Source organism: Pseudogymnoascus destructans (genome assembly GCF_001641265.1).
Source record: "Pseudogymnoascus destructans isolate 20631-21 unplaced genomic scaffold scaffold_24, whole genome shotgun sequence".
Taxonomy (NCBI): Eukaryota; Fungi; Ascomycota; class Leotiomycetes; order Thelebolales; family Thelebolaceae; genus Pseudogymnoascus; species Pseudogymnoascus destructans.
In genome coordinates this window covers 4,820-20,425 of record NW_020167543.1, presented here as the reverse complement: position 1 = coordinate 20,425, position 15,606 = coordinate 4,820, and the positions used below count along the sequence as shown (strand labels likewise).

Genomic DNA, 15,606 nt, shown 5'->3' with positions numbered 1-15,606 from the left:
ATCGCATACGGATGCACCCCGATTCGGAAGAGTACACGACCTTTCGGACTCGCTATGGATCCTATAAGTGCAAAGTACTGCCATTTGGACTGACGAACGGTCCCGCAACCTATCAGCGATATATGAATGACGTCCTGATGCAATACTTAGACGACTTCTGTACTGCATACTTAGACGACATCCTAATCTATTCAGAGGACCCTACGGAACACATAGAGCATGTGCATAAGGTCCTACAGCGTCTCCGAGAAGCTGGACTCCAAGCCGATTGGATACTCATAGCCATCGGGGAGTATGTCATGATCGATCAGATGCTGCTGAAATGCACGATCATATGGTCCTGTGCTCGTCGTGCTTGTCGTATTCGGGGTAGCGCTGCTCTTGGATGGTGAATCCGAGCCCCACTTTGTTGGCGACTGCGAACCTCTCTTCCGACGCCAAGACTCAACGGTCTAGAACTCATGTCGTCTTCCGGGCCTGTTGGTATCCGGTACTACTCTGTGTCAGTATGAGTGTGCAATCGCACAAGGATGCCCGCATACTCCTCGCAGATCTCTCAGATCCGGGCCGCCGTGTCTTGCGAAACGCTGTGGGACGGCCAGCTGGTGGTGGGAATTCGATCCACGCCTTCGAAGTTTTCGAGTATGTGCTGAGCTGCAACAGTCTTTTGCGTTCCTCCCGTTCAATTCTCGTAGTGCGTTTCGTGTGAGAGGGATCCTCGATAGGGAGTCCCAAAATCCCGCAGGTGGGAATGCTGGATAGTTGAGTTTCTGCTTTTTGGGTGGGTGATCCAGGTCGTCCTCTGCCGTTTGAATAAGAAGCGATGAGATTCGACCCTTTTTCGGGTGCACAGTAATCGGCCGGTTGGATGGACTTTGCGGCAGAACCATTCTTGGGTGCTTGCCATGTTGACAGTAATGTGCGAGGTTGTCGTTTTATCCTTCGCCGCGGAGGTACTCGTACAGAGAACATTACGCGGTTTGGAGGCAGACGAACGGATAAACGATTGCAGCTACTTTCCTTGAAGCTTCTCATAATAGCAACGTTAGCTTCCACGCTTCCTCGGACGTTCGGGCCATCTCAATCATAATATGCGAGCATAGGTAAATTCAGTTCCCGAACGGTTTGCGCATTTCTTCTTATCACTATCTCTGCCATCTTTTAGACTCATGCTCATTTTTAATACCACTTACTTAATCAGCACCTTTGTTTTATCACGTGAAACAGGACGGTGTCAATCTTCACGCGAGTCGGAGCTTCCAGGTGTCCCCATCGTCCCCATCTTCTCTAGGCGCCAATCATGGGCCACTGCGGCCCATGTAGAGATCCGACGAACGAACGGACATTTACCCTTCATGACTACTTCAATCCAATCACTTTGAAGTATGAGCTCCACGCTGCTGGTGGGATACTAGTTGCGAGCCCAAATGTCGAAAATAAGGCGAGCCCGCGTCGTCAAGGGGTGAGCCTGGCTTCGTCCAATCTCTCTTAAAAGTCGGCCATGGGCCGACTTTTCGTCCATCAGACATATCTGATCTAGGTGGACTGGGGAATGAGTCCGTTTCTGTTGAACAAAATCCGTAGGAACCGTAGCAGTAGGTAGAGAATATAAACCGAGAAATATGGTCACGAAGCAGAGGGGCCTGAAGTGATAATTTAGTAATGCATATTCTTATAATTGAAGCTATTCTAACTACTATAATATACTGTTACGGGCTCTATTCCTGTGCCTACTCGCGGCTCGGATTCTGCAATCCTCCTGGTTTCGGTCCGTTCCCTAGAGCTTCAGAATCGAAGCTTTAGAACCGGAAGATCCAGTATCCGGAGGATCACGAAGCTGGCTGACACAGCTTCGGTATCAGGGCCCTGATCCCTGCTTCCGGGCCGAGGATTCAACAGTTTCTATTGTATCAAGCATGCCTTCTGGAGAAGGCACGCCAACTGCTCAAGCTCACCCATACCGGCAACAGGAGCCTATGTATCTGGGAAGGTCTGGAAAGGGAAGCCCTAGCAAGGAATCAGAGCCAAGTATGAGCATCGGTGCAATCGATAACAGCTTGTCATGGCCCTGGAAACATCCAGATGCATGGCGAAGCTTTCCGTACGGGTGGCTCTTCCTGCCTGTATCACTTATTGGGCAACCCTTTTCACAAAAAACCCGGGCACTTTCTACCTCTACTTACGTCGAAGCTATGGTAGACCGAGACTCAACTTGCTCCACATATGTAACAAGGATCCAAAGGACGCGCTCACCCAATTTCCTAGAAAGGTGCTTGCAGATAAGGAGACAATCTGTTACTTTAAAGCATTTCAGCCGGGATGTCAGCGAGATGCTCTTCATGGACTCAACGCATATCTACGTATTGATCAGTTAAAAGATAGAGGACGCTTTACGCGCTCCACATATTGTGGGCCTTGTTCAAGGGGAAGACGGCTCTTCTTATATGAATTAAATGTCTAATTTTCGGTTATGTGGACACTATGGCGATCCCATTCTCATTCAACATTTAACACTCCATGATTTAATGAAGATGCTCAATCACTACTTGTTACCAGAGAGGGACTGGTCATCTTGCTTGCCCACATACCGTGTGTCAACAGGTGCGTTGCTTAGGTCGAGGAAGCCCTTTTTGGTGCGCGAGTTCGTGAAAGGGCGCAGGATCGAACGCGAGGCGCTTCAATGGAGCCTTTGAAAATTTGAAAGCGGGAGGCTGGCCCTTTATACCATTCTCCTGGCTTCCGCACCCATATTTTGAGATGGCGACCACCTCGACCGCCTGCCCGGCTCACCCAGCTCACCTGCCTGAATCCAATGTCGCGGTGCAACGCGTCGTTAAAAACTCACCCACTTTCGAGTGGTCGAGGTGGTCGAGGTGGTCGCCATCTCAAAATAAGGGTAAGGGCGGCGAGGCTCATCCACTAGGCCGAATGGTACCGATTTAGCTATGTCCAGAGGATTGCTTGAGATCGGTGGATTAGTAGTTGGGTGGGTGACCGCCAGCAAATACCCACTGTTGTATGGTTTTTGCCTATTTATTTTTGCCATTTGCGGGGAGAGGGCATAGTTTGGGTTACGGGGAAGGTTGATATAAATCTCGCCCTGTGCCAGCCCTCTACTCTTACATACCTAGGCACATGAATCCACATCCCCTACTACCTTTTTGTCGCAAAACGAACCACCTCCCTCCAACCCCCCATCCACGCCCAGATCCCCGCACCCCCTATCCCGCCCTTTTCCACCCTAGCGCGCGCGGACCCCCCCCCCCAATCCGCCCGCTCAACCTACAGCCACCCGAGATCGGCCCGCGCGCCTGGCAGGCGGCAGCATCGGCGTGTCACCACAACACCGCACAGCAGCACAAGGACACAAGCACAGCGGACGGCGCTTCTACCCCCGCTGCCGTGCTCGGGTACAGCAGTTTGTTGTCTCGGCAATTTAGCTGCTGTGCGAGGATGGCGGCCCGGGGGGCGGGGATGGCGGCTAGGAAAGAGCTTGTGGTGAGGTAAGGGGTTGGGGTTGTGAGAGGTTGTATCCGGATCGCTGGAATAATTTGGTGGTTGTTATATTTCGCCGACGGTGAGAGAGCCGGAGGGGTGGAATTTATATTCCGCCGAGGGGCGGGGGCGACTTTTGAGGGGTTTTTTTTATTTCGCCGAGTGGTGGAGGATGAGGGGGTGTTTCAAACTGCTCGCCTTTGTGGGAGATGCATGCAACTGCCCGCTCGTCGCAACGCGGTACGTGCCTTACGCTCCCACTTGCTTACCGCCCGTCAGAGAAAAATAGCCGGTGCTGGTCTCCATAGGCAGGCAAATCCCAAAAACCTCTCCCTCCCCACCGCGGTGCTGTCCAGTCTCGCCCACCCGTTCCCACAACCGAGTTCTCGGGTCTCAGGGCCCAATGATCGGGCCTAAAGAGAGCGGTCGGGGCGGACGTGATCGTACACATATGTAGTACACCGCATCAGTCCGATCTAGACACTCACTCACTCAGATGTCAGATATCAGACGTCAGATGTCAGATGTCAGATGTCAGATGTCAGATCTCAGATCTTTCGAATATAACCTCCTGTCTCGGGGGAATGTGGATTCTGGGGTCGTTATGGAATTGTTGAGATTACCACTTCAATAATGCTTTGCTGTATCGACTTTGCGGTGTGTGTTACGAGTCAGTGGGGGGGGATGTGAGAAGGAGCGGCCCGCGGGATGTGGGGGGCGTGGAGGTATGGGGGGGCGTGGAGGTATAAGGGGGGGGACACGTGTGTGGTTTTGGAGTTGTGAGTCGGTGAGGTGGGAGATGTGTTTTGGAGATGCGATGAGGCACGGGTGAATGCTGGACTGGACGGCGGGTTTTTTTCCATGTGTTCTTTCTTCACGCGGGACGGTCGGGCATTTTGAAGGAGATTGAAGTGAAGATACTGTAGAGGACCGGGAGGCTCGGGTCGCGACGTTATGATCCCGCTTACAGGCATGGCATATATTGGAATCTTGCACGGTCGGTCTGCTCGGCAATGGGCAGGACCGGGTGATACATTATGCGGTGTGGGGGGTTTATTTTGGCTTTGATCTCGGATCCTCTGTGAGAGAGAGAGAGTGTGTGTGTATGCGTGTGTTCCAGAAAGCGGCAGCTTCCCCGGCTTCCCCGGCTTCCCCGCAGTTTTAGAATGTTTGAAATTTGAAATTTGAAATTTCCGAAAACAAATTCCAAGGGCTTTTTGGGAGCGGTGGGGTGGTGGGGCGGTGGGGTGGATGTTTGTACTGGTCGTACTGCGGTAAACTCGTCACTTCAGTATTTGTACGGCCGGGGACAGGAAGTACGGCTTAGTGAATGGGCGACGGTGAAGCATAACGATGCGAAACAGACGACCTGTCAGATCCAGTATGCATCCGGTGTGTGATGGTAAGTAGTGATTGGCATGATGGCATGATTGGCATGATTGGCAGTGCATAGGGTCTACAGCACGATGGGATGCGCAGACCCGACGATGTCTTTCGTATTCCGATCGTATCATATCACACTACAGGCGAGTACCAACCAGCAGCAGCAGTAGCCGCTTGTCAGACCGGACCGGACAGATACAGGCAGGTGCCACGTCTCTGATTCGGGAGTGCCGGCGGCGGTGTGTCGTCTCTGGGATTGGGGTGATATGGGTGATATCGGTGATATGGGTGATATGGGTGATATGGGTGATATGGGTGAGTGATTGCCCGCCGCGCAATTCCAGTATAAGGCGGTAATAACGGCAACTTGTATAGTGCCTATAACGAGATCGGGATAAATGGACGTGGCAGAGTCCGGGGTGCAGCAGCTTTATCATCTACTCGACATATTAGACATATAGTATGGCACTCTATACATGCACCAAAGTATACAGATCGCAACCACCGACTCACCCACGGCAAATGGCAAGAAGGAGATTACCAACACCCCATTCAACCTCGGCTTCCTCTTCCTCCCTAGTCCATCCTTTTACCCTTCCCTCCACCCATCAAACCGCCCCAGATTGACAGCAGGGGACATGGTTCCCACCGTCCCGAAACAGCAGCCCCATAGAAGCAAAAAGACCTCAAATCTCGCCAACTCCACAGCGCCCCATCTGTTTGCTCCCCCTTTTAACTTTGGAATTGCAGATGGAAATGTCTCGTTGTCCTGTCGTTGTTGTTGTTTTGTTGTTGTTTTGTCTAGGAAGATGTATTACTCTCCGCAGTGCTTGTGCTCACCGTGCAGTACATGCGTCGTTCGTGCTGTACAGTACAATACATATCGGGGCATACATATCCTATTACCCAGTATGTTCATACCTATTACACAGTATGTTCATACATATCCTATTACCCAGTACGTCCAAACATCTCCTGATACCCAGTACGTCCAGACATCTCCTAATATAAGTTACGTTCATACATATTTCACATGTCCTCATATGACACAACACGACACATACCGCCGGATCTCTTCCGTTCCCAGCCAAAACCACTCACCTCACCCCAACATCAACCATCACGGCAACAAACATCCCCCTCCCCGAAAGCTCGGAGATGGAGATCATGCCAGCCCAGCCACCCAGCTGTTGGGCTTGGTCGTCTGTCGTAGTTGTACTCACTTTCCATACCGTCCTATCGTATGTAATGTCTCGCCCCGTTTCCAGATCCAGTGTAACACCGCCGTACCCCCTACCTCGCAAGTCTCATCCTTACAAACCTATAGTAATGTCGGCGCCCAGCGGCAGGGGTGGCCTGGCCTACCTTGTCACCTCCAGCCCAGCCATGGGTGCCTGCTTCTGGCCTTCCGGGCCAGCGTCGTCGTCCGCCCGCCGCGCTTTGTTGTCCGATGCGGCCGACGGATGGATGCGTGCATGGTGCGTTGGGCTGGTGCCGCGCCCTGTGCGGCACGTACTTGCAGCAGTGATACAGCACTGTAGAGGCGGAGGGAAGTGAGGGGGGTGTGTGCTCTGTGCTGGGTGGGGGTGGGTTGGGTTGTGATAAAATGGGTGGTGCGCCCAGGTCTGGCGGGTTTCTGTCTTTTTTTTTTTTTTACTTTTTCTCTAGAATAATAAATACCGACGATCGCTGTCATACAAAGATACTGAGATTTCCTCTATTTGTTTTGATCTTTGTCAAGAATACTACGACTTTATACCACCTGTTGTTAAACAAGAATCACAAGCTTCACATCACATCACCAGCTACACAGTTATCACAACTCTGCCTCACCAGCAGCACCAAACACCAGCAGCCATCCCATCTCCACCGACCCGGCCAAACCGTACGTCTCCCCTAATCCCCTCACCTAACTCTCCCAACTAACACACTCTCTCCAGTCTCTCCACCACCACACACCACCAACCATCACAATGCCACAAACACACACCGCCCGCTCCTCTCCCTTCCCCCAACAACCTCAACCCACCTCTCTCGCACACCCCACCCCCCGCCGCGGCCTGAGCCTACTCACAGACGTCGCCCAGCGCCTGGATACACACACGCCGACGGCAGATTACAAGACAAGAGAGGGGGAGTGGCATGCGCCGCCTGCGCCGCCGCCTAGTCCCGTTAGCTGGTAGACGACATACCGCAGGGAGGAGAGGAGATGCAGCAACATCATCGTTTTCGGAAAGCGAATAGCGTCTAATATCATTATCAATCATCGGCATTTCATATCATCTAGGACTCAATCAGCGGGACGGATGGCAAAACGGCGTGGGGGCAAAAAAGTGGGCATTGCTTTTTCGTGTGCAGGCGTTTTTTTACTGGGCCTTCATCCATTCATTCACTCAATCAATCTTTTGGGAGAGATTTTTTTTTTTCTTTTGTTTGAGGAAAGGGAGGGCTATCATGCCTTGGATTTGCAGGTGGGGGGAATACATATTTTATCTGGGATGGGGAAGGGGGTTTGTGTATATTATTGTTTTAGATGGATAGGGAGGACTGCTGTGCGGTTTTAATCAATGGAGATGGAATATCGACGAGACTATATCCGTTCCTAGTGTTTTCGGAATGAAACGTTAGAAGAATCGCAGTCTCTCGACTTGGGGGTGGGGGTTTCAAAGCAGGCTCACCGCCGTAACTAATCATCTTTGACTCGCACCTCTACAGTAATCTAGAAAGAGCAACACCTTTCTTCTGCCATCACACTCCCAATCATCCACCAAGGTTACCCACATGCCACTCTCCTCCCCCACCCCCACACGCCCCATTCCAAACACGTGCAACACGTGCAACCCCCCACGTGCAACCCCCCACGTGCAACCCCCCACACCCGCCTCACCTCGGCCCCGACCCACCGCCCCTTGCCGCCCGAGAAACGCCGAGCGCCGGTGCTAGAGTTGGAGCCTAGGGATGGGAGGAGAAGCCGATATTAGGGGCCGCGTGTGCGGGATCATGTGCGGATGGGGGATGGGAGGGTGGGAGTTAGGGGGTAGGGGGTAGGGGGTAGGGGGTTGGTGGCTAGGACAGTGGATGCGGAAGTGGTGGATAGTGATGGGTATGTGGCAGGGTACCGTACAAGGCGTCACGACCAGTATCACGTGCAGAAGGATTCAGTCGCATTGCCATAAATGGCCGTTTAATTTACTTCATACGCAAAATTTGGTCTAGGAACAGCATTATATTAAGAATAGTTACGGTACTATCATTGCTTAGCTTTGCAGAGGAATAGGGAAATAAAGCTATCGCGAGTAATATCGAGTTCCAAAGAGCTATCCGTTTTCACGTGTCCACTCACCAATCCGTTTCAGCCAGATATTAGTCAACTTCCGGACTCGCAATCCTTTTGAGCTATTAAAGATAGGGAGCCGGGTTGAATACCCTAGGCAAGGGAACTATCTGCGATATGTCAAGTGCGACCCGACCATAGAAGATGGACAGAGCAATCAGATGCGATCGCCCCCTACAATACGTAGTACCATCGGAGTCAAAGCCAATCAACGACACGTACCTCCACCGCTTCCTCGTTCTCGCCTTAATCAAGCTTCTCAAGCATTTCCGTCCGCGCAATGGCGGTATTATTTTCCTCACTAATAATATTTGTGTTAAATACGGTCCTCTAACGAGCCTTTCGGAAGCGTCTACCATGCAGTTCATTCGTCAGCATACATCTATTCCGGTGCCGAGAATTATCTGCTCTTTCACGCACAAAGGCCGGGCATATATCGTTATGGAGAGGATCCATGGAGATATGATAGGGCGTGGATGGACATCTCGAGCAGATGAGTCTAAGGCAAAGATACTATCTCAACTTAAAGATATGGTCGCAGACATGCGCAAGATAGCTCCTCCAAACTTGGCGGTTAGTAATGTTGATGGTGGAATACTATACGATAGTAGAATCTACGGTCCGATGCGGTTTGGACCTTTCAAAAATATTCGGGATTTTCACAAACACCTGCGAGGAGGACTGGAAACCCATGTGGACAACCCTGACGATGTTAGCTCGCTCATAGCATGGCAGGATAGGCCCTTTCCTGCACCTGTCTTTACACACGGTGACCTGAGCAGCTTGAACATTCTCGCACGCGGAGATGAGGTGGTTGGAATCATTGATTGGGAGACCGCCGGCTTGTATCCGGTCTACTGGGAGTATACTACAGCATCGCATGTCAATCCGCAAAACTTATTTTGGAAAGAAGAGGTCGATAGGTTTCTAGAACCGATGCCTAAAGAATTAGCTATGGAGGAAATTCGCCAAAAATACTTTGGGGATGTATAACTAACGTATTTCACTTGCGAGCTGGTCACCCAAGCGAGCTGGTCACTGAATTTCTCACCCAAAATCAGGAAATTTGCAAGACAATAACTCAACAACAGCTTGATAATACATATTAAAAATACCTTTTTAGCCTTTTCTACTTAGTTAAATTCTTATCCAGTTATATAGGAATAATCTATGTTATAGTAGTTCTTAAGATATTAAGTATAAGCACTAAGATTTAGACTAGGTCTTAACATCTACTGGTCTAATTGCTCTAAAGCTAGAATAAAGAAATCTACATGTATAGACCAAGCTGTACACACAGTTTTAGAATATATTATCAAGTTGTTGTTGAGTTATTATCTTGCAATTTCCTGATTTTGGGTGAGAAATTCAGTGACCAGCTCGCTTGGGTGACCAGCTCGCATGTGAAATAGTTAACAGTTCTTTACTGCGCTGTTCTCTGTCACCTACCGTAACTCTTATTGCACTGTACATATCGCAGTACTATCTTTGAGGAGGTCTGCTCTAATGAAACTTGAAGGAGATGATGGGGACGATTAATACAACACTTCGTTGAGCTTCGATTACTATTCCTAACTTCCCGCTGTGGCTATTAACATTAATACCCTCCAGCCTCTCGCATACACCTCCCAGCTCATTGCAGAGTAAACGTAGCATCCCCCCTAAAATCCTTACTTGAGCTTCCCACCAACACCTGGAAGTCTCCCGGCTCAACAACATACTTCATCTTAATATCCCATAACCCCAGATCCTGCACCTTCAACGGGCACCTGGACAGTAATCCGCGCCGTCGTGGGTGGACTTGTTGGTCACGTCGACGGAGACGGTGACGGTGTCCTTGGCGTTCACCTTCATCTTGGAGAGCTTGACAGGGCCGTACTCGAACGTAGAGTAGCTTTGCCGTAGCCGAATTCGTAAAGGGGGAGGGGGTTGTTGAGGACATACTGGTGGGTGCCGTCCTCGTATTCCTTGCCGATATCGACGGGACGACCGGAGTTGAGGTAATCGTAGTAGACCGGGGTGGTGCCTACATCATATAAGAAGCCAGCGGAGAGCTTTCCGAATGGGTTCTCATTGCCGAAAAGGATGTCAGCGAGGGAGTTTCCACCCTCCTCGGATTGGTACTCCGAGATCCAAGCCTCATTGATGGGTTTTCCGGAGGAGAAGACGACGACGGTGGGCTTGCCAGTCGATGATGGCCTTGACGAGGTGGGGCATGGCACCGACGAGGTTAAGGTTCGAGACGTCGACGTGCTCGCCGGTAGTGGCGTTGAGGCCTTGCCAGAGCTGGTTCTGGTCGCGGGACCAGGTGCCGACAACTACGACAGCGACATCGGCGGCGGTGGCGGCAGCGACGGCGTCGGCGAAACCGGATTGGTCGGAGCCAGCGCTCGCAGCCTTGGGTGAATGTGGTGGCTGGGATGTGTTAGGGGGGTCGATTTTCTAGGATTGTCGGGGGACTTACAGCCAGAGCTGGCGGCTTTGATGCCGTCGTAGGGGCTGACTCCGGTGAGGTAGCTTCCGTTTACTACGTAGTCGCCGTACTGCATATTATTAGCAAAATATTCTAGTGTTGGATATTGGAAAGAAAACTCACGTTGATATAACCATGTTCCATTGGCCCGATGACAGCAACGTTGGCGGTCTTTGACAGGGGAAGGATGTTGTGGTTCTCATGCAACACAATCGACTCGGTATCAATCTGGCGAGCAAGAGCAACACTCTCCTTGGTGTGGATGATGCTTCGGGGTCTCCGTTGCTGGGTCGCCGAGGTATGGGTTCTCGAAAAGGCCACAGGTGAACTTCGCCTGGGAATCTGGATGAAGCTGTAGGATCCACCGCCCATCTCGACATCGTTTCCTGCGGGAAGAGCTTGTGATGGTTAGAATGGAACTTTCTCAGTACGAAAGTTTACTTACTAGTTGACAATGGCCTCCATATCGACAGGGTTAGACTTGCACATCTTGAACTGGTCGCAGAGGCGATCGGTTCCACTCGCATCACTCATGGTGAAGTACTTGTAGCCCCACTCGTTCCTCAAGATCTCGGTCAAGACGTGGTAGTTGGCAACTCTGGCGACACCGTCGTACGAGTTGCACGAAGTCATGATGGAGTAAACATCGGCATCGATGATTTGGCGCTTGAATGATGGAAGATAGGTGGTCCTGTGCTCTCTCTCTGTAGCTTGTATACTGGCTATATGTATATATAGGGCTTCGCACCCATAGTTTACTCAATCAAGTCGTCAAACTCCAATTATTTGTTCAACAATCTATCTGACGGGACGGCTGTAAATTTAAGGCACGTGATTGGCTGTTTTTAAGAGTGGGCTGAAGATGCATCCAGATTCCTTGGCTTTTGGGGACCTCGGCTCCCCAAACTAGCTACCCCACACTTTTAATGCTTGTCGTGCCAACTTCCAAGATCCAAGAACACAATGATAAGTAGTCACTGATCCTTTTAATTGAAGCTATCTCTCTTTGAACTGCACATCTTACTATCCAAGTCAAGAGATTTACTACGGCGAAGCAATTGATCTGCCCGACTCGAATTGGATATAAAGCAACCTGTAACCACGTCACTCCAATATCTATAAACTTCAACCTCCAAACACCACCAACCGCAACCATGTCTTCTTCAAGAGATATCATCGTCTACCACTACTCCTACTCTCCCTACGCTCGTCGTATAGTCTGGTACCTCAACCTCCGCAACATCCCCTTCTCCGAATGCGTCCAGCCACCCATCATGCCGCGCCCCGACGTCGAGGCCCTGGGCGTCGCCTACCGCCGCATCCCCATCGTCGCCATCGGCCGGGACATCTACAACGACACGCGCCTCATCCTCTCCAAGCTCGACGAGCTATTCCCCCCCTCCTCAGCACACCCAGCGCTCTCCCCCACCACCCCCGAGCACCGCGCCCTCGCTGCACTGTTCTCCACCTCCACCACGGACGGCGGTCTCTTTGGCCGTGCGGCGCTGCTGATTCCTACTTCCCTCCCTCTATTCAAGGACCCTAAATTCACTGCCGACCGCGCCGCTATGAGCGGCCGTCCCTGGTCCGCCGCTTTCCTCGAGCGCGCCCGTCCAGAATCCCTAGTCGAAGTCCGCGCCGCCATCGCCTTCCTAGAGAACGGACTCCTCGCCGACGGGCGGAAGTGGCTCCTCAACACCCCCCAGGTCTCGAGCGTTGATCTCGAGGCCATATGGCCTCTCCACTGGGTGTTCGGTATGCCCGGCGCCATTCCCGCTGAGGTGGCGAGCAAGGAGACATTTCCTAAAGTGTTTGCGTGGGTGGAGCGTTTCAATGCCGCGGTGGGGGCTGCGCGGAAGGCGAATGGGAATGCGAAGGCACTTAAGGGTTTCGAGGCCGCGGAGAAGATTTGGGGGAGTGAGTGGGCGGAGGGGCTGAGGGGAGTGGATGAGAGGGATCCGGTGGGGTTGAAGGCGGGGCAGGAGGTGCTGGTGCATCCTACTGATTCGGGGGTTACGCATAAGGATCAGGGGACGTTGGTGGGGTTGGATGGGGAGGAGATTGTGATTGAGGTTAAGACGCAGAAGGGGACGGTAAGGGTGCATGCGCCCAGGCATGGGTTTAGGGTACTGGCGGCGCAGGAGGAGAATAAGTTGTAGAATGTGTGGGTTGGATGTGTTTGGAAGTTTATAGCCGGGTGTAGCAAGTACAGTATCTCATCTCAACAAGTATAAAATTGAGCTTGAATGCCATCAGGTTTATGCAACAAACTCTATAACCCTCCATCCTGCCGTGAAACTCCAATACTACCATTACGCATAAACGACCCCACTACGTACCAACCTCCTAATTCCTTAATCCAATACCATACCACTCAACTCCATAACCCTCTATCCTACCGATAAACTCTACAATGGTGCCAAAATGCCCCCCAAAAACAAATTATACACGAACAATACCCAGCCCAACGCCCCACCCTCAATTCACACTCATATCCATAACCTCCTCAATAGGAGGAGCTGCCTTAGCATTCCTCTCCAGAGCCGCAACCAGCTCAGCCCCCCCCGCAAAAACAAGTTGATAATAGAGATCGATCCCCCACCTATTCCTCTTCTCCTTTCTGTTCATCAACTCCTCCGAAAGGCCATACGGGGATCCCGTCCAGAGATCCATTATCTGCATCTCCAGCTCACCTATAGCGATTGCCTTCTCGGATCTGTAATTCTCCGTCAGATCTCGCGGGTCGATGCCGATAAATGTCGGGATTCCCTGCCATGAGACATCGATACCTGCCTGCGCCGTCGGGAACAGTATCGCTTTGGCCGTCTTGAAGTGCAAGTTTTCGAAGCGCTGGCGCTTGAGCTCGTAGCTGATGACCGTCATTTCCTCCGGGAAGTTCTTGTAGCGGATGTTGAACTCGATGAGGGAGTACATGACGTTCTGGAGGGAATCCATGGCGCGGTCCTCGGTGATGATGCGGGAGGAGTAATCTTTGTACTTGTCGCCCTTGAGGTAGCCCCAATAGTTTGAAGCTCTGGCGAAATCCCGGTATGATTTTGCCGCTGAGATTCTGTTGTCATACCATGGGCCCCTACATAATGTTAGATACTATTCCACGGAGTAATGAAGCCCAGACAAATCATAAGTCCCAAGATAGAAAAAAGAAAAACAAGTGGAAGGGATTATAAAGGTCAAGGTACTAACAGAGGAGAGCCAAGACCAAGCAAATCGTAAATCTCAGGACAGTAATGAAACAAACATGCAAAATATGAAAAAACCACAAAGATAACAAAATACCAAAGCCAAACAAACTGCCAAACCAAAACAACCCTAAAAAATCCCTCGGACCCAAATCAGGTGACGAAATATAAAAATGGGAACTTACCCCGAAAACATCAACACCCCCTCCCCATCCATCTCCTTCAACACCTCCAACCCCTTACAAATCTGTCTCCTCCAACACTCCCTCTCGGACGGATTCGCCATATCCATCCCCCACCCCTTCCTCGTCCCCTGCCCTGGCATCGCAACCCACTTATCCTCCGTATCCTTCTTCCCTATCCACGTCGCCAGACAGCACACCACGACCAACTTCTTTGATGCAGCGGGAACAACGGGCTCGGCAGGCCCAGCAGCCTGCGCCGCATTAGCAGCGCCCAACTTGGCGAACATCTCGCGAAACTGCGTCTCTAGGTCCGGCAGGGGGGCAGAGGGGGGAGGCGGCAGGTTAGCCAGTAAGTGCGGATCCAAGCCCGGCATCTGGGTTAGGCCGGCAGGAAACACGTCGGGTATTCCGCCTGGTTGGTAGAGGAGATTCTGGAGCTGCGCTACGAGGTTTAGGTTTACTCCCTGGGGGGTGGGGATAGGCGCCGTGTTAAACATTCCGACTTGTCCGGCGGAGAGGTCGTGAAGCCGTGCTCCAACTTCTGGGACCGCTTTCTGGCGGGGAGGCGCCATGTTAGATATTCCACCTTGTCCGGCGGCGAGGTCCTGAAGTGACACTACTACTTCTGGGCCACTTTCCCGTGGCTTGAGGGAGGAGCTGTAGCAGATAGTCTGCTTGGTCCGGGCTCGGTGGTCAAGGCCGCAAGAGCTGCTTTTTCCCACTTTCTCACGTTAACCGTTCTCTTATAGACCCTTAGTGCAGCGACTGTAGTTGGGGGTTCAAGGCACTTACAGCCTCAGTCGTAACAGCCGCAGCGGCCGCAGCGGGTTCGGTCAGTAGATATCCCAGCCTATCTTCAACACTCTCTTCCGGAACGAGGGGCGCAACCGACTCTCCTCCGTAGGGTGGCAGAGCCAGCGACTCTTAGGTGTAGGCTCCTCCGTAGGCCTGCTGAGCCAGAAAATCTCCTCCGTAGGCCTTCTGAGCCAACTCCTCCCCTCCGTAGGGCTCCTGGGCCAACTCCTCTCTAACACCTTGTTCAATCCTCCATGCTCTCGCGTCACGCGCAGCTTGTAGTTCCGCTTCGATCTCCGGGCCAAGATAGGGACCGATACGTGCGACGTCGAAGTTAGGATCAACAAAGCCGGTTCTGAAGCTGGGTGGGCTGCGGCCGAGGTATGATGATGGGCTGGATGGGCTGGTTGTGTTGAATGCGTTGTTGTCGAAGTTGGGGGGGTTGTCGCTATGGTCTGTTTTACTGCCTCTGTCACGGTTGGGCATTGTGGGGTGTTGGTTTTTTTGGGGGGTGGGGGGTGGCGTGAGGTGCGGTGGGGAGAGGATGAGATAATAGGGGTTGGGGATATGGTGATGTGACGTGGGGTCTGAGAAGTGTGGGATGGATGTTGGGAGCTATAGAGTTGAGCGATGGCTTGGGTGGGTGTGAATGGGGGGTGGCCATCTTGGGAATTTACTCTCGATAAGAATGTAATAATTTAATAGGGAAGGCGCGAAGGAGGGGGATTGAGAAGGTGCGAG

At 51.9% G+C, this 15,606-nt stretch overlaps 7 protein-coding genes across 7 annotated transcripts; 3 read left to right on the top strand and 4 right to left on the bottom strand.

Annotated features, from left to right (window-relative positions):
* Positions 1–99: 99 nt before the first annotated feature.
* VC83_09673 (uncharacterized protein) lies at positions 100–1,098 on the bottom strand. Its single transcript, XM_024473086.1, has 2 exons — positions 543–1,098; positions 100–493 (listed from the first exon to the last, which is right to left on the bottom strand). The coding sequence occupies exons 1-2, from the start codon at positions 888–890 to the stop codon at positions 308–310; spliced, it is 534 nt and encodes a 177-aa protein (XP_024328854.1). The 5' UTR covers positions 891–1,098; the 3' UTR covers positions 100–307.
* A 5,374-nt stretch (positions 1,099–6,472) lies between these two features.
* On the top strand, positions 6,473–7,701 carry VC83_08264 (uncharacterized protein). Its single transcript, XM_024471819.1, has 2 exons — positions 6,473–6,763; positions 6,819–7,701. Exons 1-2 carry the CDS (start codon positions 6,485–6,487, stop codon positions 7,059–7,061), a joined length of 522 nt encoding a protein of 173 aa, XP_024320758.1. The 5' UTR covers positions 6,473–6,484; the 3' UTR covers positions 7,062–7,701.
* Positions 7,702–8,356: 655 nt separating this feature from the next.
* Positions 8,357–9,205, top strand: VC83_08263 (uncharacterized protein; the record flags this gene model as incomplete). Its single annotated transcript, XM_024471818.1, has 1 exon — positions 8,357–9,205. The coding sequence occupies one exon, from the start codon at positions 8,357–8,359 to the stop codon at positions 9,203–9,205; it is 849 nt and encodes a 282-aa protein (XP_024320763.1).
* A 1,359-nt stretch (positions 9,206–10,564) lies between these two features.
* Positions 10,565–11,454, bottom strand: VC83_08262 (uncharacterized protein). Its single transcript, XM_024471817.1, has 4 exons — positions 11,131–11,454; positions 10,809–11,083; positions 10,677–10,755; positions 10,565–10,627 (listed from the first exon to the last, which is right to left on the bottom strand). The coding sequence occupies exons 1-2, from the start codon at positions 11,316–11,318 to the stop codon at positions 10,909–10,911; spliced, it is 363 nt and encodes a 120-aa protein (XP_024320734.1). The 5' UTR covers positions 11,319–11,454; the 3' UTR covers positions 10,565–10,627; positions 10,677–10,755; positions 10,809–10,908.
* A 195-nt stretch (positions 11,455–11,649) lies between these two features.
* Positions 11,650–12,951, top strand: VC83_08261 (uncharacterized protein). Its single transcript, XM_024471816.1, has one exon. The coding sequence runs from the start codon at positions 11,840–11,842 to the stop codon at positions 12,842–12,844; it is 1,005 nt and encodes a 334-aa protein (XP_024320761.1). The 5' UTR covers positions 11,650–11,839; the 3' UTR covers positions 12,845–12,951.
* A 212-nt stretch (positions 12,952–13,163) lies between these two features.
* VC83_08260 (uncharacterized protein) lies at positions 13,164–14,642 on the bottom strand (the record flags this gene model as incomplete). Its single annotated transcript, XM_024471815.1, has 2 exons — positions 13,164–13,776; positions 14,071–14,642. The coding sequence occupies 2 exons, from the start codon at positions 14,640–14,642 to the stop codon at positions 13,164–13,166; spliced, it is 1,185 nt and encodes a 394-aa protein (XP_024320762.1).
* Positions 14,643–15,351, bottom strand: VC83_08259 (uncharacterized protein; the record flags this gene model as incomplete). The annotated part of the gene is made up of 1 exon (XM_024471814.1): positions 14,643–15,351. The coding sequence occupies one exon, from the start codon at positions 15,349–15,351 to the stop codon at positions 14,995–14,997; it is 357 nt and encodes a 118-aa protein (XP_024320778.1). The 3' UTR covers positions 14,643–14,994.
* Positions 15,352–15,606: the final 255 nt, after the last annotated feature.

Bases quoted from the DNA above. Each gene is read 5' to 3' on its own strand.
- VC83_09673 (XM_024473086.1), bottom strand. From the start codon at position 890: ATGGTTCTGCCGCAAAGTCCATCCAACCGGCCGATTACTGTGCACCCG. The intron at 494-542 runs GTATGCGGGCAT...GACACAGAGTAG, and splicing joins ATCTGAGAGATCTGCGAGGA to TACCGGATACCAACAGGCCC.
- VC83_08264 (XM_024471819.1), top strand. From the start codon at position 6,485: ATGGGTGGTGCGCCCAGGTCTGGCGGGTTTCTGTCTTTTTTTTTTTTT. The intron at 6,764-6,818 runs GTACGTCTCCCC...CACTCTCTCCAG, and splicing joins TCCACCGACCCGGCCAAACC to TCTCTCCACCACCACACACC.
- VC83_08262 (XM_024471817.1), bottom strand. From the start codon at position 11,318: ATGACTTCGTGCAACTCGTACGACGGTGTCGCCAGAGTTGCCAACTAC. The intron at 11,084-11,130 runs GTAAGTAAACTT...AACCATCACAAG, and splicing joins ATGGAGGCCATTGTCAACTA to CTCTTCCCGCAGGAAACGAT.
- VC83_08261 (XM_024471816.1), top strand. From the start codon at position 11,840: ATGTCTTCTTCAAGAGATATCATCGTCTACCACTACTCCTACTCTCCC.